Source organism: Ursus arctos, unplaced genomic scaffold (genome assembly GCF_023065955.2).
Source record: "Ursus arctos isolate Adak ecotype North America unplaced genomic scaffold, UrsArc2.0 scaffold_16, whole genome shotgun sequence".
Taxonomy (NCBI): Eukaryota; Metazoa; Chordata; class Mammalia; order Carnivora; family Ursidae; genus Ursus; species Ursus arctos.
In genome coordinates this window covers 15,524,081-15,548,488 of record NW_026622830.1, presented here as the reverse complement: position 1 = coordinate 15,548,488, position 24,408 = coordinate 15,524,081, and the positions used below count along the sequence as shown (strand labels likewise).

General features: G+C 53.6%; 2 protein-coding genes across 18 annotated transcripts in view; one reads left to right on the top strand and one right to left on the bottom strand.

Annotated features, from left to right (window-relative positions):
- The window catches only part of PKIG (cAMP-dependent protein kinase inhibitor gamma), a 94,498-nt gene extending 82,099 nt beyond the window's left edge, over window positions 1-12,399 (top strand). For 7 of the 11 annotated variants that reach the window (XM_057312507.1, XM_044385851.3, XM_044385852.3 and 4 more), the window contains 2 exons: window positions 7,546-7,719; window positions 11,629-12,399. In XM_057312507.1, the coding sequence (XP_057168490.1) occupies window positions 7,569-7,719; window positions 11,629-11,708 (231 nt within the window). In that variant the 5' untranslated portion in view covers window positions 7,546-7,568 and the 3' untranslated portion in view covers window positions 11,709-12,399. Of the gene's footprint in view, window positions 1-7,545 lie in introns of all 11 variants that reach the window. The other 4 variants (XR_008959354.1, XR_008959353.1, XR_008959352.1 and 1 more) reach the window with 1 other exon arrangement.
- The window catches only part of ADA (adenosine deaminase), a 27,039-nt gene continuing 15,024 nt past the window's right edge, over window positions 12,394-24,408 (bottom strand). For 6 of the 7 annotated variants that reach the window (XM_026503572.4, XM_044385847.3, XM_057312505.1 and 3 more), the window contains 10 exons: window positions 23,432-23,554; window positions 19,273-19,416; window positions 18,441-18,556; window positions 17,063-17,190; window positions 16,275-16,346; window positions 16,092-16,193; window positions 15,763-15,827; window positions 14,376-14,505; window positions 13,640-13,742; window positions 12,394-13,179 (listed from right to left, as the gene is read on the bottom strand). In XM_026503572.4, the coding sequence (XP_026359357.2) occupies window positions 13,166-13,179; window positions 13,640-13,742; window positions 14,376-14,505; window positions 15,763-15,827; window positions 16,092-16,193; window positions 16,275-16,346; window positions 17,063-17,190; window positions 18,441-18,556; window positions 19,273-19,416; window positions 23,432-23,554 (997 nt within the window). In that variant the 3' untranslated portion in view covers window positions 12,394-13,165. The remainder of the gene's footprint in view (window positions 13,180-13,639; window positions 13,743-14,375; window positions 14,506-15,762; window positions 15,828-16,091; window positions 16,194-16,274; window positions 16,347-17,062; window positions 17,191-18,440; window positions 18,557-19,272; window positions 19,417-23,431; window positions 23,555-24,408) is intronic. The other variant, XM_026503573.4, reaches the window with a different exon arrangement.

Below are 24,408 nucleotides of genomic sequence, written 5' to 3'. Positions count from 1 at the left end.
TGATGTAATCAGTGCTGTGACATCAGGGTGATCTGTAATTGTTTCCAGGTTATATTTTTAAATGAAAAAAGCAAGATAAAAAAAACAACTTTCTGTTTGAAATAGAAGAAGGAGTGAGGGGGAGGGAATACATATACTGCATTCAGTGTACCTGGAAGCACAGAGGAAGTGCTTGCCCTGGGGAGGGTGTCTGAGTCCAAGGAGGCCACCGAGCGCTTATGCCTTTGCCTTCTGTACCTTCTGAGGTTTGGGGTTTCTTTTCATTATTAAGCTTTATGTTACATGTTACACTTTTCAAAGTATTTTCACATGTGTATTACTTGCATTTTAAAATCTCTTTCCACGGTACTGATTTTCAAATCTGAAATCTGAACCTAATTTTAATTTGAATTTATAACTATATTCAAGAGATTTAAGTGAAAGATGAAACCAGTAAGCCTTTATCTTCACGAGAAGACATGATTTTGGAGGACAGTGTATTGGGTCTTACTATTTTCTTGATGTGGAATTTAAAATGTGTATCGTTAATTATACATGTTCGAGGCAGAAATAATTATTTAACAATATAATGCAAAGTTTTGCTTGTCTCATTTCGATCTCTACTTCTGGACCTTTAAAGTCACCTATACCAGTTTTTCTAGTGAACTTCTTGTCTCTACATTGTTACCAGTCTCTCTCTCTGAAATGACTGTCTCTGTGGACATTATTAAAAGTCTGGGCAAATATGACAGAATGAACCTATAGTCTCAATGCCTACAAAAGCACTGGACTAGGAGCAGCCCCTCTCTCTAGCTCTGTTGCTGTTGTAGGTTCCTTCCTTCATTCTCTCTCTCTGTCTTTCTCTTTCTCTTTTCTGAAGTATAGTTGACATACAGTGTTGCATGAGTTTCATCTGTACAATGTAGTGATTTGACAGGTTTATAGCTTACACTGTGTTCACTGCAGTGCTGTTATAGTAGCCTTGACTATATTCCCCATGCTGTGCCTTTCATCCCCATGACTTATTCATTCTGTTACTGGAAGCCTGTACCCCCCACTCCTTCACCCATTGTGTCCATCCCCCTTCTCCCCTCCCCTCTGGCAACCACCGGTTTGTCCTCTGTATTTCTAGGTCTGTTTCTGCTTTTGCTTTGTTTCTTTATTCATTTGTTTTATTTTTCAGATTCTACATATGAGTGAAATCATATGGTATTTGTCTTTTCCTCTCTGACTTATTTCACTTAGTGTGATACACTCTAGGTCCATGCATATTGTCTCCAAAAGCAAGATCTCCTTTTTTTATGATGAAATAATTCCATTGTATACATGTACCACATTTTTATTCATTCGTCTGTGCATGGACACTTGGGTTGCTTCCATATCTTGGCTCTTGTAAATAATGCTGCAATAAACAGGCATCTGGGTGGCTCAGTCGGTTAAGTGTCTGCCTTCAGCTCAGGTCATGATCTTGGGGTCTTGGGATCGAGCCCCAAATCAGGCTCCCTGCTCAGTGGGGAGTCTGCTTCTCTCTCTCCATCTGCCCTTCCCCCCTGCTCATGCTCTCTTTCTCACTCTATCAAATGAATAAATAAAATCCTTAAAAGGAATAATGCTGCAGTAAACATAGAGGTGTATATGTTTTTTCAAATTAGTGTTTATATTTTCTTTGGGTAAATACCCAGTAGTGGAATTGTTGGTCATATGGTAATTCTATTTCTAATTTTTTGAGGAACCCCTATAACTGTTTTCCACAGTGGCTGTACCAGTTTATATTCCCACCAACAGTGCATAAAGGTTCCTTTTTCTCCACATCCTCACCAATAATACATGTTATTTCTTGTCTTTTTTATTCTAGCCATTCTGACAGGTGTGAGGTGATATCTCATTGTGGTTTTGATTTGCATCTCCCTGATGATGAGTGAAGTTGAGCATCTTTTCATCTGTTGGCCATCTGTATGTCTTTTGGAAAAATGTCTTTTCAGGTCCTCTGTCCATTTTAATCAGATTATTTATGCTTTTTTGTGTTGGGCTGTATAAGGTCTTTATATATTTTGGATATTACTCCCTTATCAGGTATATCATTTGCAAATATCTTCTCCCATTCAGTAGGTTTACCTTTTCATTCTGTTGATGTGGGTTTCCTTCTCTGTGCAAAAGCTTTTTATTTTGATGTAGTCCCAATAGCTTTTGTTTTTGTTTCACTTGCCTTAAGAGACATGCCTAGAAAAATGTCTCTTATGGCCAATGTCAGAGAGATTACTGCCTTCTTTCTTCTAGGAGTTTCATGGTTTTAGGTCACACATTTAGGTCTTCAATCCATTTTGAGTTTATTTTGGTGTATGGTATAAGAAAGTAGCCCAATTTTCCCAGCACTATTTATTAAGAGACTGTCTTTTCTCCCATTGTATATTCTTACCTCCTTTGTCATAGATTAATTGACCATATAAGCATGGGTTTATTTCTGGGTTCTCTGTTCTGTTCCGTTGATCTATGTGTCTTTTTTTTTTTGCCAATACCATACTGTTTTGATACGACAGCGTTGTCGTCTGTCTTGAAATGTGATACCTCCCACTTTGGTCTTCTTTCTCAAGATTGCTTGGCTATTCGGGGTCTTTTATTGGTTCCATATAAATTTTAGTATTATTTCTTACAGTTCTGTGAAAAATGCTATTGGTATTTTGATAGGGATGACGTTAAATCTATAGATTGCTTTGGTAGCGTGGACATTTTAACAATATTAATTCTTCCAATCCATGATCATGGAATATCTTTCCATTTGTTTGTGTTTCTTTCTTTCATTAGTTTTTTATAATTTTCTGAGTACCGGTCTTTCACCTCCTTGGTTATTCCTAAGGATTTTATTCTTTTTGGTGCATGTTCATTTTGAGTTTTATACTACATGCACACATATTCAAAAATGAAATGATTTAAGAATAAAGTGAATGTTTTCACAATGAAGAATACAAAAAAAAATTTTAAGTCGTAATTTAAATATGTGATGATATCATTGAGATTTTTCTTCATTTAATAATTGTGGACATTTTCCTGAGTCTTTTAAAAATATTCACAAACATGGAGCACCCGGATGGCTCAATCAGTTAAGCGTCTGATTCTTGATTTTGGCTCAGGTCACGATCTCTCCGGATTGAGCCCCAAGTCAGACTCCACACTCAACAGCAGGGAGCCTGCTTAAGATTCTCTCCCTCTTGGGGCGCCTGGGTGGCACAGCGGTTAAGCGTCTGCCTTCGGCTCAGGGCGTGATCCCGGCGATCTAGGATCAAGCCCCACATCAGGCTCTTCTGCTATGAGCCTGCTTCTTCCTCTCCCACTCCCCCTGCTTGTGTTCCCTCTCTCGCTGACTGTCTCTATCTCTGTCGAATAAATAAATAAATAATCGTTAAAAAAAAAAAAAAAAGATTCTCTCCCTCTCCCTCAACCCCTCCCCCTGCCTGTGTGCTCTCTCTCTCTCAAATGAGATAAATTCACAAACATTTTAATGCCTGAAGTATATTTCATTTGGCTATAAATTGGTGAAATATGTATATATTTCTCTGTTGTCTATATAGGAGGTCATTTTGGTGTCATAGTTTTTGACTATTATAAATAATACCATAGTGAATATCTTTGTACGTTTATCTTCATGCACAACTTGGACTCTTAGAATCAGTTATTATGAGGGGCGCCTGGGTGTCTCAGTCAGCTAAGCGTCTTCCTTTGGCTCAGGTTATGATCCCAGGGTTCTAGGATCAAGCCTCGCATCAGGGTCCCTGCCTGCTCAGCAGGGAGCCTGCTTCTCCCTCTCCCTCTCTGCTCCCCCTGCTTGTGCTCTCTAGCATGCTCTCTCTCCCTCTCTCTCAAATAAAATCTTTTTAAAAAATCAATTATTATGAGCTTTGTTGCTCAAGGATATGAAAAAATTGAGGTTCCTTGATGCATCTAAGTAAATCACTCCCCAGAGAGGCTCTGGCAGTTTATACTCTCATTAGCAGTCTGATAATGACCATTTTCTGACGCAGTTTCCAACTCTAAGGATTCATTTCCCCATTGCTGTTGACTTTAAAGAACAGAGAGCAAAATTCAAATGTTGAAGAAGAGTGAAATTGTGTGCTTGTGCTGGGCTCAGGGGGTTCCCCTAACTAAACCCAAAATCCCTTTGGAATCCCTCCTCCCCAAGAGGATGAGGGTGGGGCAGGGGCAGCTGGAGCGCGTTGGCCGCGTTGGTGTTTTCCAGGTTTGGGCTTTGCGCTTGGCACACTTCCCTCTCTGAGCCAGGAGGGTCAGCTCCCTGCACAAGGCAGCGTGTAAGGCAAGGGCAGGAGCCAAAGCCCCAGGGTGTCTATTCCAGCAGGAAGCTGGCCTTTTACAAGGAGCTTGTAGCTCCATCCCACAGTGTCAGATCCTAGAGATAGCAGACAAGCACATCACAGCAGTCTACAGTGGACAGAGCCCTTTCCCAGCAGTCCCCCGGAGTCACTCTATCGTCCACACAGATAGGGACAAGAGAGTTGGAGGGAAGATAGATAGGTGGACAGATAGAAATTTGAAAAATATTTATTGATCACATAGTCTTTGCCACGCACTGGTCAGAATCTAAGGATGCAATATGTGCCCTCCTTAATACCCATGGTGCACTGGGTGTTATACGCAAGTAATGAATCATGGAACTTTACATCAAAAACTAGGGATGTACTGTATGGTGACTAACATAATATAATAAAAAAAATTATTAAAAAAAAGAAAAGAATCTAAAGATGGAGCAGCCAGAGTATGTTGGCTGAGCTCCCTGGATTAGGCCTTTTAGTCTGGCACAACAAACTCCCTGTTCTCGTGGAACCGACATTCTAGTTGGGAAAGAGCTAAGGAGACAGGGCTCGGGGGGATGGTGTGGCCTGCCCAGGGTCTGTCCCTTGCCTTCGGCCGCAGATGTAACATGGAGGATGAGCCTGGGCCTGGGAGCCAGATGGGTCTGCCCAAGACCTTTCTGAGTCATGGTTCTGAACTCACCTCACTGACCTCAGAGGGCTACTGTGGCCATTCAGTAAGTGAGGACCAGAAAGCATGGAATGACCTGGTAACTGTTTGCTTTCTTATTGCTGTTATTTGTCAGAAATGTCATTGTTATTCCTGTTACGGCGGCGGGTCCGTCCCCTGTTCTGAAGCTTTGAGCCATTTCCCAAGAGGGAGAGCGCAGAAGTAAAACTTTGGTGACCTGCAGAAGGAACCCCTTTTGGGACTTCAGAGAATCTGTTTTGTGTTGTTTTGTTTTTTTGCTGAGAAGACAAAACACTAAGGCAACTTCTTTCGCCCAAGGCAGCCAAGAAAAGTAGTCCGAGCGCACCCTCTGTTGGAGCTTGGGGGCATTGCCTTAGACAGGATCCGGCCCGGCCTTTATTTTACAGATGCGGTAACACAGGCCCAGGGAGGGGCAGAGCATTCTTGGAGCGCCCCGATGTATTCTTTAGTTGTCTCTTCTGAGCTGGGTGTTGTGGGGAGATGTGGGGCCAGCCTTCCACACCGGCAGCCAGTCCGTTATCACGCGCCGCTCTCTCTCTCTGTCACACACGCACGCACGCGCGCGTGCGCACACACACACACACACACACACACACACACACAGCGCATACCCACCCCCCCAGCCCTTACTGAGCCCCACCCCACCCCCAGGCACCTTCTGCCAAAGTCAGTCACCTAATGAAAGGATCACACAGTAACTTGGGCCGATAAGAACTTCACCGTTACAAAAATAGTCTTAGAAGTAAAAAGGTTCCCCTTCATTAGAAAGAACCACACTTGACAAGGTTTTTTTCCTTGTATCTGCTCTTTACCACAGAAACTAGTTTCTATCTTAGGGGTTGTTTTGCAATTAACAGTTTATCTCAGAAACCTTGCTATATCCGTACAGGTCCATCTGGTGTGATTTGACTGCCTTCAGAAAAGCAGAGGTACTCAGAGATTTACATAAAGACCTCATACTGTCTGTAATATAGAAAACTGGAAGTACCTCCATGTTCATTTCTAGGGGACTGATCAAATCTTGGTATATCCAAGTACATGTGTACAAAACTCATCTAGAGGGAACCGTAATGACATGTTCTAGAGTGTTCTACAGAGTAGGCTATAAAATACAATGTATAGTATGAGCCCCCCGACGTTTTCAGATATATAACGTCTTTATATGTGTTGTTCGCTTCTCTTTCTAGGCTGTATTATCAACCAGCAGATTAATCATCTGTATTATCAACCAAGGATTAATCATCTCTGTAGCAGTAACTTCTAATTTCCTTTCTTCCCTATACCATCCCCCGTCTCTGAGTTCCAGCCCCCTACCTCCATGTACCTACTCGGCGTCTCCCCTTACAGGGCTCACAGGCATCTCCCAGTCGGTGTGGTCAGATAGAACTCTTAATCTTCACTCCACCATCATGCCCCCAAATATTCCTCCTTTGCTGTTCATTGCTCAGTAAGCCACACTTCCGCTTAGTCATGTCAGAAAGCTCCCTTCAAGGGGCACCTGGGTGGCACAGCGGTTAAGCGTCTGCCTTCGGCTCAGGGCGTGATCCTGGCGTTATGGGATCGAGCCCCATATCAGGCTCCTCCGCTATGAGCCTGCTTCTTCCTCTCCCACTCCCCCTGCTTGTGTTCCCTCTCTCGCTGGCTGTCTCTCTCTCTGTCGAAAAAATAAATAAATAAATCTTTAAAGAAAAAAAAGAAAGCTCCCTTCCCCACCAGTCAGATACCAGGTCCTGTTGATTTAACCTCCAAGTTACATCCACGATGTGCGCCACCACCTCCTTCCTCCACTGACCATCTTCTCACACCTGACCTGCAGGAGCCCCACAACTTGCCCGTTCTGGGCCCTGCTCAGCCCAGATGCAGAGTCCTCTTTGAAAATGCAGATCTGGTCTTTTGTGACCTGCAACCAAGTTGCAGACATGAGCTGGCCCCTGCCCGGCTCGGCAGCACCCTTGGCGTCCCTGCCCCTCGCCCAGCATACTCCCGCCCGTGGTTCTTTTGGTTCTTGCATCTCACCATACCCTTCCCTCCCCTGAGCCTTCACACACGCTCTTCCCCTCAGCTTGTCTAGATAACACCTGTTCTTCCTTGGAGTTCCTTTAAAATGTTGCTTCCTGATCCCCAGCCTGGGTCAGACCCTGCTACATCACTCCAGCACCCTGCCTTCTCCCTGGAAGCCCTGAGCACCCTCGGAGTTCCTTGAGTGATTTAGGCAATGTGCCGTGGCCCCCAGCAGACTGTTGGCTCCTTTGGGGCAGAGACCATGGCTGACTTGCTCGCGGCTGCATCTCCGGCCCCTGGCCGGAGCTAGATATTTATCAATAACTTGAGAGGAAAGACAAAGAGTGTTCTTTAAACTGTTGGTACTGGTTTCCTGGGTGTGGAATTATGGGTGATTTATTTTGTTCTTTGTACTTTTCTTTGCTGTTTTGTCTTCAGTGATCAAGACAAAAAACTCATTTTGTCAAAAGACATCCGTGCTGGGGCCCAGAGAGGAGTCTTCCCTGCGGAATGCACCTGGCCTCACCTGTCCTCCTGCCCCTGTTCCCACAGGTCTGAGGAGCGATGCGACAGGCATGATGGAGGTTGAGTCCTCCTACTCGGACTTCATTTCCTGTGACCGGACAGGGCGTCGGAACGCGGTTCCTGACATCCAGGGGGACTCTGAGGCTGTGAGCGTGAGGAAGCTGGCTGGAGACATGGGCGAGCTGACACTCGAAGGGGCAGGTCAGAACAGATGGGTCTTCATCCCTGCACATGAGCCCCTCTGCTGGGCTCCGGGGACCACCCTTCAAGTCCTAGACTGCCCACTTTATTTTTTAAAGATTTTGAGAGAGAAGGAGAAAGAGCGAGACAGAGCACAAGCAGGGACAGAGGCCGAGGGAGAAGCAGGCTCCCTGCCGAGCAAGGAGCCCGATGTGGGGCTCTTTTCCAGGACACCAGGATCATGACCTGAGCCAAAGGCAGATGCTTAACTGACTGAGCCACCCAGGCGCCCCTATACTCCCCACTTTAAATTAGGCCCCAGTTTCATGGTCAATGGCCAAGAGGCCAACCAGTTTCTAGGCCGGAGGGTGCCAGTGTCTCAGGCCCTGAGTACTCTCTGGCCAAGCATCCTGGCCTCCTCCCTTTCCTCATTGCCCTACCCTCCACCCACCCATAGGTCCTGTCAGTTCTCTTCCCAGACACATTCCAGGTCCTTCTACTTCCCTCCATCCCCACAGCCCCCACCTGGCTCACTCACGGCCTATGCCTGGCCTCCCCGCCCCACTCCCCACCAGCCAGCCAGCGGCCAGCAGGCCTCCTCAAATTGTCCTATCCCATCATGTCTCTGCCTCAAGACTCCTGTCACACAGTGAAAGCAGGAGTCATCACAGCACCATACTGTGTGACAAGGCCCTGCCCTGCCTCTTGGATCTCATCGGGGCCCCTCTGCCCTCACCTTTTGTCCTCCAGTCACACCCACCATGGATCTGTTTCTGTCAAGGCACAGGCCTACCCTGTCCAGAGCCTCCTATGTCACGGTTTCTTCTGCTAGAACCTTCCCACCCAGTCCTGTGGCTGGTGCTCAGAGGGGCCTGCCTGAACAGTGAGTGACAAGGCTTCATGCATTTGAAGGTGAGCTCCACAAGAGCAGGTGCTTGGAAACCGCAGGCTGCACGAATGAACGAATGCGGGAAGTAGCCGCCGCCAACCCCCTTAGTGCCTGGGGCTTCCCTCCTTCTCTTTCTGTCCTAGTGGACTCTCCTCTGCTCAGTCCACTGGTCAGCCCTGGGACCTTGCTCTGGGCAGCGTTCCCTCACCCTCCACTGGCTAGAGCCCTCTCCTCCCTGTCCCCATAGTTCCTCGGACGCACTGTCACATCACTTTCCACAGCAGACTGCCACTCTGGGTTCCATGGGTCTCCCACAGAGCTGTCCTGGAGGACCACCGTCTTATTCCCCCCCACACCCCAGTGTAGTCTCCAGTCTAGAGCTCTTCGTGCTCATTAGCCAGAAGTGACCACTGAGTATAAAGCAGACTGGGGGGACATGGACTCAACCCTGTTAACTCTTTGTTAAAGATGGACCAGCAGGCCCAAGAGGCTGGGTGGCTTGCTCAGGGTCACCAGCAGGTTAACGTAGTTAGAACAGCCCCCAGCTCAAGGAAGCACACTCCACACCCCTTCCCTGGTCCAGTGGTCAGCCCCCCAGTCCTGTGGCCCGCATGCCTCACAGCTCACTCAGCCTGCTGCCGCTGACCCAGCCAGAGGAAAGCACATCTGTTTCTCAACAACCCCCGATGGACCTCAACACGCTGCTCCCTCGGGCTGGTTCTTCCTGCCCTCCCCTCACCTGGCTCACGTCTCTCAGCATTAGAGATCCAGACCGCTCTCTGCTGAGAAACCTTCCTGACCACCTGCCCCTCAAGCAGGAGGCGGCACCTCTGCTCCCAGCCACCTCCGTAACCCCACTTAGCACAGCACCCCTCTAGGCTGGGGGCTTCTGCCACCGGCATCTTTGTTTTGTGCACGTGGTACATGGCATCTGGCAGGTGGGACAGGTTGCCTAGTCAAGGGCTGTTCGCCGACCAGCATGCCTCACTCCCACATGGGGTGTGCAGCCAGAGGGCTTGCTCAGAGCTTCTGCAGCCTTATCCTCGGCTCTGGTAAATTTTCTGTCCCCCGCCCCCCACCTCAGCAGTGGTAGCCACTCATCCTTGGGCCCAAGCCCTTCGAATACCTGTTTCCTCTAATTTGGAATCCCTGAAGTGTCCCTGTCCTCCGGGTCTAGGACATTTGCCTGCCGGGGTGACAGACATTTGAAAAGGGGATCTGAGGAGGGAACAGTATTCACTGCAGAAAAGTGAAGCACTCATGCTACAGTTGTAGGCTGACCTGGCCAGGGAACCTTCCAGTGGGCCCTGCAATGAGCGGTTTCCACAGGCAGGCCTGGAGGCTATGCTCAGGCCCCCAGACTCGCTGAGGGAGTGGGCCTACAGGGATTCTGACCAGCAGGCCCGGCTGAGAATCTGTTTGCTTAAAACAGCCCAGGAGACAGATACCTAGCCGGATGGATGAGGAGGCAGGGCCTTGGCCCGTCCTGAAGGCCTGGCTGCCCGGCCTGCTCGTGTTTGTTGATGCTCCCTTATACACAAACCTTTGCCTTTCCTGATAGCTCCGTATGTGGGGAGTGCAGACGTCTCCTTACTCTGCCGAGCAATGAAACAGACAAGCCACGAAGAAAGGAGTACAGTGCCCCAGCAGTATGTGACCGTGAAACGTTTCAAGTTGTGCCCTAGAACTGGCCCCAAGGGGGTCCCAGGGGTACTGGTTGGTGAAGAAATTGCTCAAGACCTTCTCCCCCGGGGCACCTGGGTGGCTCAGGTGGTTAAACATCTGACTCTTGATTTTGGCTCAGGTCATAATCTCAGTCGTGAGCTTGAGCCCCACATCAGATTCTCTGTCCCTCTCGCCCTCCTTGCCCGCTCACTCGCTCTTAAAAAAACAAAACAACCTTCTCCCCTGGCTGAGAGAGAGCTGGGACCGGCAGAGAGGAATTGTTACCATTGGCAAAGACCTTCCCACGTGCCACATGACCACCTGTGGGCCCTACGCTCCCATCACATACAGGTGCAGGTGTCCCCACCCTCACTCTACAGATCAGGAAACAGGGGCTCAGGGAGAGGACCTAAATCGCCTGACGTCCCACAGCAAGGAAATGGCAGCGCAGAAATTGCTGGGGCATCTGATGAGAACATTCCTGCTTGCCAGGGCAAGCTCAGGGTCAAACAGAGCATCGCAAGCTGGGAAATATGCCCAAAGTACAGACTAGTTTGTCAGGCTTCTGGAGGTCCAGAAGGACCCTCTGGGCCCAAGCTTCTGCTCCAGGTACCACCCCAGGATAGGGGGTGGGGGTAGGGGTGGGGGCGGGCACACCTGTCCAAGTTCTGGCCACATCACTCGCTACCACCACCACCCCTTCTCAGACCGCTACGTGGGCAGAATGAGGCCGCGTCGAGGACAGCTGGCCTTTATAAACTCTGGAGCATGCTTTCTGGCCGGAGTTAAGTGCAGTGGAAAAGACATTGGCTCCCTCCACCGCCTATCTCCGAGCCTGCTGTTTTCTTCTGTGTCGTGACCTAATCACTCCAGGCTGTGTGGATTGCACAGACAAGCTCAGGACAGGGCGGGATCGTCCTCCTTAGTCCTTGAAGGGCTCAGTCTGAGGATGCAAAGACAGAGCCCCTATCAGGGTGAGGCTGGTCTGGTAAGGACACAGCAGAGTGAAACAGCTGTGGGCTCTGCCCCCGCCACACCTTGGTTCTCCCCTGAGCCCTGCTCCATGCCGGGACTCCACATTTGCCCTCTCCTTTTGGCGAGCCTGCGCAAACTTGCTGGCCCTCAGCAGCCCTTCACCGGAGGCTTGTAGCCATCCTCTGTGATCCTGGCCTTTCCTTGATCATACTGGTAGCACTACATGCATTTTCTTTGTAAATATTAACATGTCAGAGGCCGAGCTAAAGGTCCCTTTGGTCACCACCACCCCAATCCAGCTCATGTCCTGTGCCCCAGGGCTCATCCGCTGTTAGCACTTCGGGCCCTACCAGGTAGTCTTCTGTGCTTTACGTTTGTGTATATGCTCCTTTCCTCTCCAGAAGGACAGACAGAGGTGGGCACCCCAGACAAGGAAGCTAGCAACCAGCCTGAGAGCAGCGATGGGACCACCTCGTCTTGAGTCTGACCTTGCCCATGGAGGATGGAAAAGAGACCTGCTGTCCTCGCCTGGACAGGGAGCCCTGGCACTGGCCTGGCAGCCTCTACTCTGAGCCCCTGTCCCAGGCAAGCCAGGCCAGAGTGAAAAGGCACCCCCAGAGGCCACCGTGGCCCCTACCCTGGGAAAGCCCTCCACCTGCACCCTCAGGCTCCACTCGCCCACCACCTCCTCACTGTGCCCAGGTACACTTCCAGGACCCGGTAGCTGGGGGGCAGTATTTATTCAGTGGGCACCTGGGTGAGCAGCCCCCCCAAGAACGCACCTCCACAGGTGGCCTGGGCAGCAACCACAGCCCAGCCCTGCCCCCCTCCAAGCCCAACCTCTGGGTCAAGATCTTCATATCCCCTTTTTTAAAAACACTTTTAAACTTTTTAAAAACTTTAAAATTTTTTTCAGCAGAGAAGGAGGGAGCTGTGGTTTGGGTTTTTTTTTTTTTTGTTTTTTGGTTTTGGGGGGTTTTTTTTGGTTTTTTTGGAAGGCATTATTATAAGCTAAACTGACCATCTATGCAGCTCTGCGTCCCCTCACAGAGCTCCACAGATCCATTTCTAGGGAAGGGGTTTTGTGCTCAAAACTGTCTGATCAACTCTTTGCCCTTTCTACCAAGATAAGTGACACCTAGGACCCAGGAAATAAATGCTGATGATTTGTGTGACTGGTTTACGATTATTTCTCCTTTAAACAGCAAAAGCAGGGGTGGGCCTGGGTTCCCCAAGTCCACAGTTAGCTGGGATCCATCACTGCCCCGGGCTTCTGTGCAAGAAGTACCTGAGGCCGGTTTTCACAGAGGCTGGCGCCCTCCTTGGCCTGGTACCGGATGACTCTTCTTCCATCTGTCCCTCTCGCTCACCCCAGTCCACAGCTCACCCAGATGGGCAGGCCCAGCCCTAAAGCCTACAGTGGGAGGGGGCTGAGAGGGAGCATTTAAGCAGATTCACTCTTCAAGAGAAGCCTTGTTTCTTCTGGAGGGAGGGCAGACTGTGGTCCCGTCCTTGCCCCCGGCATTAGAAGCTCTAGCTTCCCCCTCCCAGCCCCCACCAGGATCTCAGGACCCCACCGCTGAGCAGGCTGCCCGAGTCTGGGAGCCCGGAGGCTCCTTCCATCCTCTCTCTGCCCAAGACGACGGCGCTGCATCATACCAGCCATTGGTATGAGCACCAGATTTATTGAGCACCAGATTTCAGCACGAGTCACCAGAGGAGGAAGGGTTCCGATTCACCGGACTCTGGCCCGTAGTCCGAGGAGAGACGCGGCGTGCCAAGGTATTCGTGTGTGTGGCAACGGGCACATGGGCTTCAAGAGCAGCGCCAGCTAGGCCAGTCTTCCTCGAAGGAGTAAAGGTAAGGGTCGTTCAACCCCACAGCGCTGGGGAGGCTCCATCCACAGGGTGAGGGCTTGGAGAGGTGGCCGTGACGTCTTCAGGGATGCAGCCCTGCTTGCCAGGTCAGAGAGACAGAAAGGTTAGCACCTGCTAGTACCTGGGATGTAAAAAATCCCAGGCCATCAGAGTGAGAGGAACCCCATTCTGCAGAGGGGGAGACTGAGGTTTAGAGCAAGGGAATGCTTCGCCAAGGTCACACTGGAAGGAAGGAGTGGAACAGAGCTAGGACCTGGCCCCAGCTCCCCTGCCCTTGGCTTTAGGTAGCCATGGGGATGACTCATGTTGCCAAGACCTTTGGGACTGGGTTTCAGAAAGTCTCCCTCGAGACCAGCCTGAAGATGACATTATACAGAAGGTAAGCCGATCTAGTGAGAAGCGCCAGCAGCTACAGCCATGGAGCCAGGGAGACCTCGCATACCCAGAGCGCTGCCTGAGAGAGGGAGGGCGGGCTTCTTGTAGGAAATCCCACAGAAAGCCAGGCCGCAGCCCAGAAGCTCAGCCAGGAACACACCTGCAGCAGCCGGAGGTGGCATCTCGTAGGCGTCATAGAGCAGATCAAGAAGCTCCTCCTTCTCCTCTTCTGGGAGGAAACTGGACTTTGCTGCATTGATGTTCTAGAAGGGCCGGAATGGCAGATAATATGAAACCAGAGAGCATGGAAGGAAGTGCTTGGCAATCTAGTGATGAGCCATCCTCTTGCATGAGCATGTGCAATGAGTAAGCTCACAGTGGGGAAGGACATGTCCCATGTCACATGGCAGCGAGTGCCAGAGACCATGAGGTTCAGTGTTCTGAAGTGCCACTACAGGACACGGTGACGGGAGAAGGAAGTTGGAGAGACTGGAGACCGGGTGGGATATGTGGGGCCAGAGAGCTATTCCTGCAGGGACAGATTTGGGGTATCACAACCCTAACATCAAGGGCTCAGCCTGGGATCTATGAATGGCCTGAAAAGTGTGTGCAGAATTTTATAGTTGAGCACACCTTTCTGGGAAGAGAGTTGACAGCTTTTAAGATTCTTTGCGGGCACTCGACCCAAGCAAAGGCTGAAAAACCTGGTCCTAGATCAGTGTGCCAGCCCGAGAGAGATCTTGTCCGTAGAAGGCACCTAACTCTAGGCCTGGCGTGGCTTGGCCTGGTGAGGCAAACGCCTCATGTCTAGAGGTTCCGGGACCTGGCCAAGACCTGCAGGCCTCGCTCACTCCCAGGGCCAGGAGTCCAGGCCACCAGGGCTCATGCCCGCTCACCAGTCTCTTGAACTCCTCTTCGGTGAAGTCCATTCCCTCTTTGGTCATCTGGTAATCTGTTTCCAGAGTGGACTTGAAGATGAGTGGGTCATCCGTGTTGAGTGAGTAGTTAGCCTGGTCGTGTTTGAACCTGGATACAGGGGTGAGAGGGAAGAGTGTCCTGTGCTGTTACACGAACAGCCCCTGCAGCCTTGAGCCTGCAGCCCCCTTTGACCTGGAAGAACTGCTCGCGGTAGAGGGGAAGGAAAGTCAGAGAACTCAGGTGACCTGAATGGCGCACGTAACTAGCATCTCCAGACTCGAGCCCATCCGAGCAGGCCAGAGCCGGGCAAAGGCAGAAGAGGAACAGGTAGAGTGGGGGCCCGGGGGGGCCAGCAAGCAGCACCCCCTCTCTAGCCTTTGCCTTCGCAGCCAGCATTTTGGGAGAGTCGGCTGTACCCCTTTCACCCTCAGTCCCACCAGGACCGACTCTTCCACCGCCACCCCTTGCAAAGGGTTCCTGGCGCCGTCCCAGGTCACCGCCTCCTCACACCCACAAGGCCTCTCTGGTCTCTCTACTCACTCAGCTTATGGAGAATTTTACAGTGGACTGTTCTTAAAACCCTTTCTCTTGATTTCTCGGACCAGTCCCCGCTGCCCCTTCAGTGTCCCTTCCTAGGTTCTCTCCTGGGCCCTCTTGCTCCACCAGCTCCTGAGGCTGTCACGTCTCCAACCACCGAACCTGTGTAGCTGATTCGTGCATCTTTGTCCAGCCCACAGGCTGCGTACCCACGTGCCTCCGAGAGCCTCCACTCAGACGCTCTGCTGGCACCGCACACGCCACCCTCCTGAAGCGGACCTCGGGACCCCCTTGTAAGGAGCACAGCAGAGCCTAAGCTCCTGCCGTTAAGCTTGGCCTGGCCGTGGTCGCCCCAAGTTCTTGCCGCCTTATCCTGTGTCAGGAAAGGGTGGCTTTGCCCTCCTGAGGCCTGATCCGCTCCCAGGGCCCAGTCACAGGACAGCTGGAAGAAGGGCCAAGGCCTCTAGTTAGATGGTGGGTTAGGAGCAGGGTGGAGCACCCCAGGTACCAGAAAGGACCACGTGAACTGGAGAGACTCATCTCCCAGATGTCCAGGAGGCAGGATCTAGCGTGTGGAAGTCCTCTCCCTCCACAGGGCAGCAGGGCACTCTGCGACGACTGCTCAAGTGAGAGGGCCCCCAGTTCTGCTATATGGGACCTGGGCTCCCTCAGTCATGTCACAAGACACCGAGCTTTGGCCTCCTTATTTGGAAGAGGAGGACAGCAGCACCTGCTTCCCAAGGACTCAAAGAGATGTCCTAGCAAGAGGCCCTGCACCCTTGGCTTTCCTGGTACAAAACTGAACAGGCCCCAGGGACCAGGCCTCACCGAACCACCGCGTGCTCCGTGCCCAACTTCCAGGCGCCTGTGAGGTAGCTGGACCAGGGGCAGACCTGAAAGAGCAGGTGGGTGGCTGGCACGTGCGCCCCCCAGGCCATGCTGCCCCCGCCCTGTATGCCCCGGGCCGGAGCTGTCACCACGACACCGTTCTCACCGTAGCCACACTGGCCTCCCAGCTGCCAAATCGCGTGAACCCCGTTCCTGGCCCCTCCACCACCCGGCGCTTCTAATGCCCACTGCCCACTCCTGCCACGCTGGCCCTGCTCCTGGGGCCCTCCCGGCTTTCCGCCTCTGCCCTCCCACCCCTGGCCACTCACCTCGAAGTGCATGTTTTCCTGCCGCAGCCTGGCGTAAAGGGCCTCGTCCTCCAGCGTGTGGTAGCCATGTCCCAGCCTCTCCGTCTTGAGCGTGTCCACAGCCTGCAGAGAAGCGGAGTGGAGCCTAGTCCAAGGTGGGGAGGAAGCGGCGAGAAGGGCCCCATGCCAGCCCAGGCTCCTCACCTCTCTCACCACCTCCGGGGAGCCCACCTCCCCTGCGTGGACAGTGCGGTGAATGCCGCTCCTCACAGCCTCCTGGAAGGGCGAGAGTCGGTCACGGGCGGCCTGGGGGAGGGCCCCGGCAGGCCTGGCCTTCACCACACTTTGGGTCCAAGTAGGCAGGCTTGAGCCATGCCCTTCCTCAGTCCGCTGGCCTGCTTCAAGATGGGGAAGTCGGGGCCTTGTTGGGGTAGTCCTAACTGAAGTGGTGGCTACCATTTACGAGACCGTTCTAAGGTGTCAGCCACCGTGTGAAAGGGCTTGTGTACGTTACCTAATGTCCACGAGTATTCTAACACCTGTTTTACGAGAGGAGAAACAGGCCCAGGAAAGGAACGGGACGATGATCAAACAGCTAGGAAGAGGGGAGCCAAGCTCTGAACCGGGGTGGTGAGATTCCAGGGCCCCCGCTCTAACGCCCGTGCTCCAGCCACGGAGGCTTTGAGATGTTGGCTCCGACACGTCATCCCACAGATGAAACAGAAGGCCCGAGAAGGGACAGTCACACCCGAGGTCACACAGCAAATCACAGGCAGAAACAGGCTCACACACAGGAGCCCCCACACCAAGTGGGACCTTCTGTTTATACCAGGTTCCCAGTTTCTAGCACCCCCAGACCCAACTAAGGCGGACTTGAGAATGGAGGCAGCCCCACGCCCCCCCCGTCCGTGTGAGCGCCCCCTCCTGGGTGGAGACGAGCTCCCGCGGCTCACCCAGTGCCCGCCTCCCCACCTCCTTCCCGCGGGACCTACCTCGTAGGCCTTCACGTGCCCCGGGAAGAGGCTGCTCCCCTCGATGGTCTCGTCTCCGGCCAGGTCCATGGCCACCACGGTCTGATGCCGGTACTTCTTACACAGCTCCACCACCTCCGGGGACCAGTCTGCGGGCGAGATGCCCCCCCAGCCTCTGTTGGCAGCGCCGAGGAGAGAGCCCCCCTCCCCCCGGCTCACTGCCCCCAACCTGAGCCCAGCGCAAGGCAGGGGGCCCAGGGCTTGTCTTCACCTCCCAACTGCCACGGCCTAAGCGCATGGCCTTCAGCAAACTGCTCCACCCAGGGCCTCAGTTTCCTCTCAGAGGACGCCACCTGCCGGCGCACAGGCCCGTGGCAAGGCCCTGCGTGGAAAGCACCGAGGGCAGGGCTTGGCTGGGTCAGCCACAAAGGGCTGTGTTCTCCCTTGATCCCCACGACAGCCCTCAAGGTGGGGGGCACAACCCCACTCAGCAGACGAGGAGACGGAGGCCCCCGCGGCTTCACACTGAAGCATGTGTGTCTTCACACCGAAGCACGCTGGTGTGACTGAACGTGTTGCTAACGTGCCCTGTCCTCGTAACTAACCAAGTCGTCATGCCGTGTTTAAAAATGAACAGTCGCAGGCTTTGGAACCAGAAGGCCACGTGTTCCCACGCAGGCTCTGCGCCTTCCTGACTGAGGAGAAAGAGGCCGCACCTCTCTCAGCCTCAGCTCCCCCTTCCAGCAGGAGGCTCAAAGATGGCAGCCCGGCCTCGCAGGCTGCCACCAGGATCGGAGGAAACCCCCGCAAGTCACTGTCCACAGGCAGGCCCCCCTGGGTGGGCGTGAACCCTCTGGTTCGCACTGCCCCCTAGAGCAGAGACTGAGCGAAGTCACCACCTGTGACGATGTGGGCGTGCAGTCTGAAGAGGTGAAGGGACTTGTCCAAAGTCATACAGTGGGGCTCTGCCCACCGTGGAAGCTCGAGCTCTGGATGTCTGACCAGTCACGAGAGAGCCTCGGAGGCCCCAGAGATCATACCTATTCATAAGGCCTGTGGCCCACACAGGAAGAGGCCTGGCCTACGGGGTCTCAAGGGGGGGAACCGTGGGCTCATCAGAACTTGGTTTTATTCTGTTGTTCAGGTTCCTTTGGTTTTTATGCTTCCTGCGTGCAGCACACACGGTGGTCAGGCCTGGTCTGCCTGGGGAGAAGGGTCTCCCTGCTGCCAGGAGTTCTGAGCCTGCCCGGGGTAGACTCCAGGGGCGGTCCTGCTGACGGGGGACCAGATGTGGCGGGGTTGGGGGCATGGGGAGACCAGATGTGGCTCCCTTGACAGGCGGGGAGGTGGGGGCCGGTGTCAGAGGGGCAGCCCGGGGCAGGGCTGAGGGCGTACTCACTGGGCTGGTGACGCATACAGCACAGGATGGACCGCACCTTCACCCCGAAGTCTCGCTCTCCCTCCTGCAGGCCCTGGCTCACCAGTGCCACCACCTCATCCGGGGTGAGGTCCCCTCTGTGTGGGGAGAGGGGTAGGGATGGGCCAGAGATAAAGGAAGGCCTAAAGGACAGCCCTGGGACTGGGACTGGGACATGGGGGAGTGGTTGGGGGAAGAGAAAGAAGAATCTTCAAGAAGCAGCTCCAGCCCCTACTAGCCCACTGCCTCTGGGGAAAGACATGGCCCCGAGCCCCGGCACACCCCCCTTCCAGCTAGCTGGGGCACTTCCGGACTGGAAGGTGCGCTGGGGCGGGCAGTTCAGACGCAGCCTGGCCCCGCGGATGGAGGGCGCTGCGAAGCCCGCCTGGTCGGATTCCCACGCATCCACAGCTCCGCGTCCTAGCCGGAGGGGGGCAAGGGAGTTGGGGGATACCACTTAGAGATCTCGGGGGTTTAAGCAGAGGGGCAGGAATGGGCCACACTCACTTCAGTTACAGGGTTAGAACGGGACATCTAGAAATCCCTGGACAAGAGGGTTAATGTTCCTAGACTGTGGGCCTGTGTCCGGGGGCGGGCGCAAGACATGGTCACACACTTTTGCCAAAGGTAAGAAAAAAAATTAAAAAATAAGCCCAGGTACGGGCTGGGAACCATGTCTCTTGTGACACTTAAACCCATCTTTCTGAGGTCACGGACAGGACCAGGGAGCAGGGGCTCCCACAGTCTGCCCCTCGGATAGCCGTTTGGGCCACCCCACCATAGCCTCGGAACAGCCCCTGCAGGCGTCACTCACTCGGCCTGGTTCCAGGGGATCGGGTCCACTTTGGAGTTGGCCAGCAGGTGCGGGCTGTAGCGCACCTCCACGTACACCACGCCCTCCTTGGCCTTCGTCTCGACGAACTCATAGGCAATCCTCTTGACGGCCTCCCGGCAGCCCCTGGGAAGGGATGAGAGGGGTTGGGAACGACTTTCCCCAAATCTCCTGGGAGCTCCAGGAGCAACAAGGCTGTTCCCCACCTGGGGCAGATCAAACCCACTTCTGGCCCCCAGCCCCAAATTCTGGGTTATCTGCTGGAGAAGATCCTAGAAGCATGGCGGGTCCTGTGAGCTCTACCTCCAAACTATGTGCCAATTCTTGCCCGTCCACCCACGTTCTGACCGCCTCCTACAGACCTCCGTGTCTCCATGCTCGCTCCTGCAACTCTGTTCTCCACACAGCAGCTAGGGCAATCTTTTAAAAATGGGACTCAAACCACAGTGCTCCTCCACTCTGAAGCCTCGTGGCTTCCTACCATGTAGAAGGAAATCTCAATTCCACGGCCCAGGCCACGAGGCCGGTCGACTCTGGCCCCTGTCACTCTCCCCAGACCTTCCTTCTCACTCATTCCATGAGGCCACTAGAGCCTTCTTTCTGTCCAAGAAACAGTCAAGCTTATTCCCGTGTTCACAGCTCCCCCAGCTGGCATGGCTCTTCCCCTGGACGGCCCCTCCTCTCCATTTAGATCCGGCTCCAGCCTGGCCTCCCCAGAGAGCCCTTCCCTGACCGCCTGCCTGAAAAGGGCTCCTCTGCCATTCTCTACCCGATCCCCTGCGCTTTACCAGCACGGCGCTTACCCCCGCTTGGCGTTACTATCACATGGCTTATCAATTTTCATCTCTCCTACTAGAATGTCATCTCCATGAGACAAGGGTCCTGCCATCAGTCTCGTCATGGCTAGGACCCCTCAGCCCGGGATGGAGAGGCCACTCAAGTGTGTGTTGGGTGGTGGGCATAGGTCAGCAGGGGAGAGAAGAGAACACAGGCAGCAAACACAAAGATAAATGGGATTGCATTAGACACAAAAGCATATACAGCAAGGGGAACCTTCAACAGAGTGAAAAGGCAACCTACAGTGGGAGAAAATATCTGCAAATCCTATCTGGGGAGGGGCGAAGATCGAAGCGTACGAGGAACTTCTACCCCTCGATAGCAAAAATACCAAATAACTGGATTACAAAATGGGCAAAGGACCCGAATAAACGTTTCTCAGAAGGCATACAAATGGCCAACAGTTTCATGGAAAGGTGCATTTCCCCGACAATTAGCGTCACCAGTCGTCAGGCTAATGCAGATCAGAAACACGAGGACAGATCACCCATACCTGTTAGGGTGGCTACAATCAGCAGGTATTGGGGCGGGGAGCGGAGAACGGGGCCCCTCGTGCGCTGCTGGCGGGAATGCAGGTCTGTGACGGTTCCTCAAGAAAGGTCTTAAAAAGTTACCATATGATCCAGCAATCCCACTTCTGGATCTTTATCCAAAGGAAATGAAGTCAGTGTCTCGGATATCCGCACCTGGATGCTCACTGCAGCGTTATTTACAGCGGCCAGGATGTGGTTACGGCCTAAAGGTCCGTTGACAGATGAACGGATAAAGAAAATGTCACACACACACACACACACACACACTCACACACACTCACACACACAGCAAAAGCAAAAGGCAGCTCTCCGCAGTGAGGGACAGGTAACCTAGCTTGCCTGTGATTTCACCACGTGGACGTGTATCAAAACACCTTAAACACATCATTTCTACTTATCAATGATACCCCAATAAAACGAAAAAGAGAGCAGAAAGGACAGAGATGGACAAACCCAGAGGGTACCCTGGGGTGGGGGGAGAAACCCAGGACTCCTGAATCCTGGTTCCCACCCTTAACTGTTGCAGGACTCTGGTTAGTCACCCTGACACCGACAGCAAATGTTACTGTGAGGACAAAACTGTTAAACTTCATAAAGCTCACCTAAGCCAGGGCTCAGAGTAGGACAGACAGATCCTTGAAGTATTTTAGTTGTCAAGCGTTGGCTCTAGAAGCAAGGCACACGTTAACCCGCCAGGGCCATGCTAAGTGGTGATCGAGTGACAGTGAGCTGGGCCTAGCTGGAAGTTTCCACCATGAAGAGTGAACACAGAATGGTCACCAGAATGCGGGATGTGCGAGTGAAGGGCCTTGGGGACACCGGCCACACCCAGGAGAAGGGTCACTGGAAGTACCATGCTTTTGAGGCTAAGGATGGGCAGCTGCTGCCTTCCCTGGCCAGCAGGGCCAGGGCCTGGATCCGGGACCTCGGACCCGCTACAGGGGAGCTGGTGTCCCAGGAGGAGGATGCCCGATCTCCCCCACAGCAGTGGCATGCATTCATCCCACACCGTGCCCAGCACTGGGGATACAGCGAACAATGTAGCCAAAACCCCTGTCCTCACGGAGCCTCTAGTTTAGCAGGAGAGACCGGTACGGGAGGGAGGAAAACACACAGTCCACAGTAGGTTAGGCGGTGAAATGGTCTATGGACACACGGAAAACGGGAGGGGACTACGATTTTCAGCAGTACAGTCAGGGAAGGCCTCGCTACAAAAGTAACACTTGAGCAGACCAGAGAAGGAGGTGAGGAAGCTAGCCGTGGGGCATCTACGGGGAACAGCATTCCAGGCAGAGGGAACAGCATGCATGGAGGACCTGAGGTTGGGAGTGTGCTTGGTGCCCCAGGTGGCCCATGTGGTGGAAAAGAAGTGAGCAGAAGGGTCAGGGCAGAAGACAAGGGCTCTCATCTGATACCTGTGGAAGGGGGCAAGGGCGTAACATGGACGTTAGTCATCTGGGCATAGCCTCAAAGGCCAAGCAACTCAAAGGAGATGATGCCAAACAGCCAGGTCATCTTGGGCCTTCAGGGAACCGGGCAGCTTCTGTCCTATGGCCAGAGGGACAGGGCTGCCTCGGGGGTGACATGGAAGAGGTGCCTTGGCCCGTACAGGAGCTCTTCTAGTGTGGGGGTGTCGGGGGAGATAGGACAGGTGCCTCCAGGGAGGCATGTGTGTGTCAGTGCCTCTGCTTACCAGGGCCAGGGATGGGGACAGTCAGTGTTTTCCAGGCTGAGTCCAGAAGCTTCCAGCAAGCAGCCTTGGCACACATCGTCCTTCCCCAGAACTCCTCCTACCTGTCCTGCCACTTATCCAGCCAAGGGCCTCCATCTGCCTCACAGACCTTCTTTACCAGTCCTCCAACAACCCATACTTGGCACATGCTCCAAACCGTTCCTCTGGTCTAGCCCTCTGGACAACATCACACCTTCTCTGTCCCAAAGCCTGCACTGTGCTTCCTCCTCCAGGCAGCTTTCCCTGACTGCCCCCGCCCGTTTGCCTCTTCCCCTTCCTGAGCTCTGGCAGCACAGACTGAAGAGGCCTGTCTCTCACCTGCCCTGGGGAGCCCTGCCTTGTGCCAGGAAGCTCAAGGTGGCCTCAGGGTGGGATCTGGGCGTCACCCCTTCCAGCTATGTGGTCCTGGGCAAGATCCTACACTCCCCTGAGCCTTCGTTTCCTCCTCTGCAGACGAGGAGCGTGTCCACCTAGCAGGACCGTCGGCAACTACAGAAAGTATAGTTCTGAGAGCTGCACACACGTTCTTCCAGACCTAAGATACTCTGCTGGGCAAAGATGGAAGGAACGGAAGGGAACAGAAAAACAGCTGTGCCCAGCTATCCATAGAGGTAGCAACTGTCTTTATGGTAAGAGGGAGCTTGCTGAGGCCAGTGCTGTGTCCGTTCCAAACGCCAGCCCCTGGAGGTAGATAGGATCACAAGCCCCTTGGCTGGATGAGGGAACGGAGGCCCAGAGAGGGTAAATTTTCCCACGGTCACAGTTATTTCGTGAAAGATTCAGGCACTAGGATGTGGGCTCTTGACCTCACACTCTCACTTTCCTGTAGAAGTTGAAGAAATTTCTAGACATTATACCCACTTTCCAGGAGGGAAAATCAAGGCCCAAAAGGTGTAAAGAGTCACCCGAGTATACACAAGGAGGAGCCGCAGACCTGGGGTTTCTGAGCACCTTCTCCCACCCCACGGGGGAGGGGCAGGCAGCAGGTCGGGGGCCCGGCGCGGGCGCTGCCGGGACCTGGGCCGGGGAGCTGACTCACGCGATGGTGGGCATGTAGTACTCAAACTTGGCCAGGAAGCCCGGGAGGCTGAGCGGCTTGTCTATGCCGATGATGGCCTGCAGCTCCTCTGCGGTGTCGGCGGGGAGGGCAATGCCCCTCTTCCTGTGGACAACAGCACGGGCGGTGGCCTACTTCTGCACGGGACCCGACGCACTCCTCACGGGGCCCGGAGCAGGACACCTGGGGACCTCTTTGTCCAACTACTCCCATCGAACAGATGGGAAAACGGAGGCCTGGGGCATATAGAACCCAGACTGGAATCCTTCCAGCAACTCCTGTCCCCAAGGCTATGAGCAGCCAGGGAATCTCAAGGGGGATAACTGGGGTTGAAGTCCGTATGTACACGTACATGTACGTACATATATACATACACACACACGCACACACGCACGCATACGCCTGAGAACAGGGAAGCTGCCGGGGCAAGCCCACTGCTTCCCACTGCTACCCCGGAGTGGGTAGAGCCAGCTGGGCGTCTGCCAGGTCAGGGGTTATCAGGGCTGTGACTGCAGCACCACAATGCCCGGGGCAGGGGCAGGCGCCGGACTTCTGGCCTCCGCCCTGCATCTGGCCGGCGCATCAGAGACGCCTGCCCGGCTGGCGAGCTGGGAGAGGGTCCAGCGGAGGCTCGCTGGAAGGCGTGCAGCAGCCATCCAACTCAGAGCGGTCCCCCTTTCCACCCACAGCCCCCCGTGCGGGGCTGGCCCAGAGCCTCCTCCCTGCCAGGGGCAGCAGGGGCGAGGCTGGGCCTACCTCCTCTGCCAGGACTCACAGATCACCCTGGGACTCAGTTTCCCCACTCTGAAGATAAAAGGGGCAGGCAAAGAACCCCAGACACCCAGGAAACACTTCCACCATGAGGGGACAGAACAGGAGACAAAAGGAACTCCGGGGAAACAATGCAGAGAACAGAAGAAAACTTAAAACCCCCACAGTGGGGCACCTCCAGGATGGGA